The 2,585-nt window shown below is 58.3% G+C and overlaps 1 protein-coding gene across 1 annotated transcript; it reads right to left on the minus strand.

Annotated features, from left to right (window-relative positions):
• Window positions 1-209: 209 nt before the first annotated feature.
• Window positions 210-631, minus strand: NGA_2046100 (mon1 a-like protein; the record flags this gene model as incomplete). The annotated part of the gene is made up of 1 exon (XM_005854466.1): window positions 210-631. A coding segment is annotated over one exon (422 nt), but the record flags the coding sequence as incomplete, so codon positions are not given.
• Window positions 632-2,585: the final 1,954 nt, after the last annotated feature.

Genomic DNA, 2,585 nt, shown 5'->3' on the forward strand with positions numbered 1-2,585 from the left:
AGCAACACCCGCGAGCCCGAGCCTTTTCTCCGCCTGCAACTAGAATACCTTTACCATCAAATCGTCTTCCTTCTTACCTCCCCTCGTATCACGCATTGCTTTGCTGTCAATCCTGCGTATGACCTTCGCGAGCTCCTGGGCGGGACGCATCGGATATTGTCAGGGATCGCGGACATGGCCTCGCCCACCCGCGACTCCCTCGGGAACCTCCTGACCAGCGCCGCGCACGCCCTCCCCTTGGACCCCACTCTCCGCCACGACCTGGCGCAAGCCCTCGTTAATATCTGCGCTTCCACTCCAGGACTCCAGCCTGTGCTCTACGCCCTCCTTCTGTCTGGCAACCGGCTGGTCACCCTGGTGGAGCCCCGGGACCCGCCCTGGCACCGTTTGCGCGCCTCCGACCTCCTTCTGCTCTCGAATTTCCTTACCACCCAGCCCTTTTTCCGGACGGAGAATGAAACGTGGACCCCCATCTGCCTCCCTCGCTTCAATGACACGGGCTTCTTGTACGCCTTCGTGGCCTGTATGGATCCACGCCACAGTCTCTATCTGCTCCTCGTCTCCCCTACGCAGGAACCGGAGCAATTTCGGGCCTCCAGTAAAGTGCGGAAAGCCGCTCAAGCCCTCTTTGAGGAGCGCGGGTGGCTCGCTGCTTTGAAGGAGGCGGCGGCTGGAGAGCATAGGCAACGGGCGCTCAACAAATATTCGAACGCCGGCATGGCCTTTCATTTCATGTATAAATTTTGCCCAGTGACAGGGAGAGAGGGAGGGAGGGGGGAGAATGGGAGAGGAAGTGGAGGAAAAGGAGACGGAAGGGACACGAGCGACAGGGCAAGGGCCCTACCGCAGAGCATCTCCTCCAATTTTTTTTTCCCCTACGTGGACGAGGAGGCGAAGCAGGCGGTCTGGAACCTATACGCGAAGGCCTTACTGCAGTTGCGGTACGGGAGTAGGGAGGGTGGGACTGGTTGGGCTCACGCGGGGGATCGCATGGACTGCATCTTCAAGGATGCGGGAGGGGAGGGAGGAAAGGGGGTGGGCGTGGGGAACCGTGAAAGGCATTCAACGTCCCTGTCAGCATCTTCCGGGCCCTCATCCAGTGGCGTGGACAGGGTCCCTGACGATGCGGACAGAGGGGGCAGGCGGCGACGGAGCGATGACAGTGGAGAAAGCGGTAAGGGCTGCGTGGATTGTATGATGGAGGTCTTTGAAAAGAAAAACGTGCACAGCTTAGTATACGAACTGCGGGAAACGGACTGTCTGGTTGTGAGCGTCGGCCCGGATTTTGAGCTCTTTGCCTTGCTCTCGGCGGCACCGACCTTGAGAGAAAGCTTGCAGTCATTGAATCGGATGCTTCGCGCCATCAAACGGGACGAACGGTGGTTGTTCATGGTAGAGGCCGCTCATTGGTGAGCGGAAGGGGCTCAGAGTAAGAACGCGGGGGACGTCAAAAGTACAAGCGTGCCTGCAGACACTGCCAAGAGAATTACATAAAAAGTAGCCAACATCTCATCATTGTTTTGAGAGGTACGTGTTGCTTCATCTATAAGCCTAGACGCTGCCCACGGGTGCCCGTCTGCATTAAGATCCGGCCACACGACCAAAACTCTCGGGAGAGACCTTCTCCTTCCCAATGCTTTGCCATCAAAGGCCCCTCGGATCCACGCTCCCATCCCTTTTCAATCTATCTACATGATACAGAGATTTTTACCCTTTCGCGAGACCGACGGCCAACCGCCAGCCAGGGCGGTGTTCTAACCCCCAGACTGCCACCGGTTTTCCGGCCACACACATTGTGTAGTACTTCGCGCCATTTCCCAGCCTTTCCTCTTAACTGTACATCCCTGCACTTCTCCCTCCCCTTAGTCTCCCTTGTTTCTATCCACCTTCTTTCTGCGTCCTCCGACGTGCATTCCAAGGCATCACGATTGTCCCGCAGGACCTCGGGGCCTGGCTCCCACTATCAACACCACGCCTGCTCCTCCAATAATTTCACAATCCACCCCACCACCCCAACCCTTTCATCAGACCACCTCGTTCGACACATGCAGCACGTAAAATTTGACTCCCGCCTGCAGGTGGTAAGGGTTCGACGCCGGCTCTCCCTCCTTCGCCACCATTTCCTCCACATAGACGATCTTGCCCAGGATGAAATCAGGGAACCTGCCCCCTCCCTCCCGCCCTCCCCGCAGGCTTTCCAAGGACTCGTGAGAGAGGTACCGGTGGGGACAATTCGTATGAAAGGCCAGGTAGACTCGATTTTCTCCCTGGTGGGAGGTGGGGAGGAAGAGTGCCACGTCACCCACATTGAACTCTCGGAAGGAGATCTTGGCGTGGCTACCGGGAGACGAAGGCGCCGGGCTTATGCTTAGGGACGGCGTGCTGGGACTCATGTTTGTGCAAGGGACCACGCCTTCTTTACCCCTCTCCTTCCCCTCGCCTCGCGACGCTTGGAGCTCTGCCTGTAGATCTCTCAGACGGGCCTTGACGAAGCTCGCCGTATCATCGACCGCGTTCACGAGGTGCTGGGGTGAGGAGGAGGGAGAAGGTGACCCCGCCCCTTTCCCGGCTTCCCTCCCTCCTTC

This window comes from Nannochloropsis gaditana, assembly GCF_000240725.1.
Source record: "Nannochloropsis gaditana CCMP526 unplaced genomic scaffold scaffold498, whole genome shotgun sequence".
NCBI classification, from domain to species: Eukaryota; class Eustigmatophyceae; order Eustigmatales; family Monodopsidaceae; genus Microchloropsis; species Microchloropsis gaditana.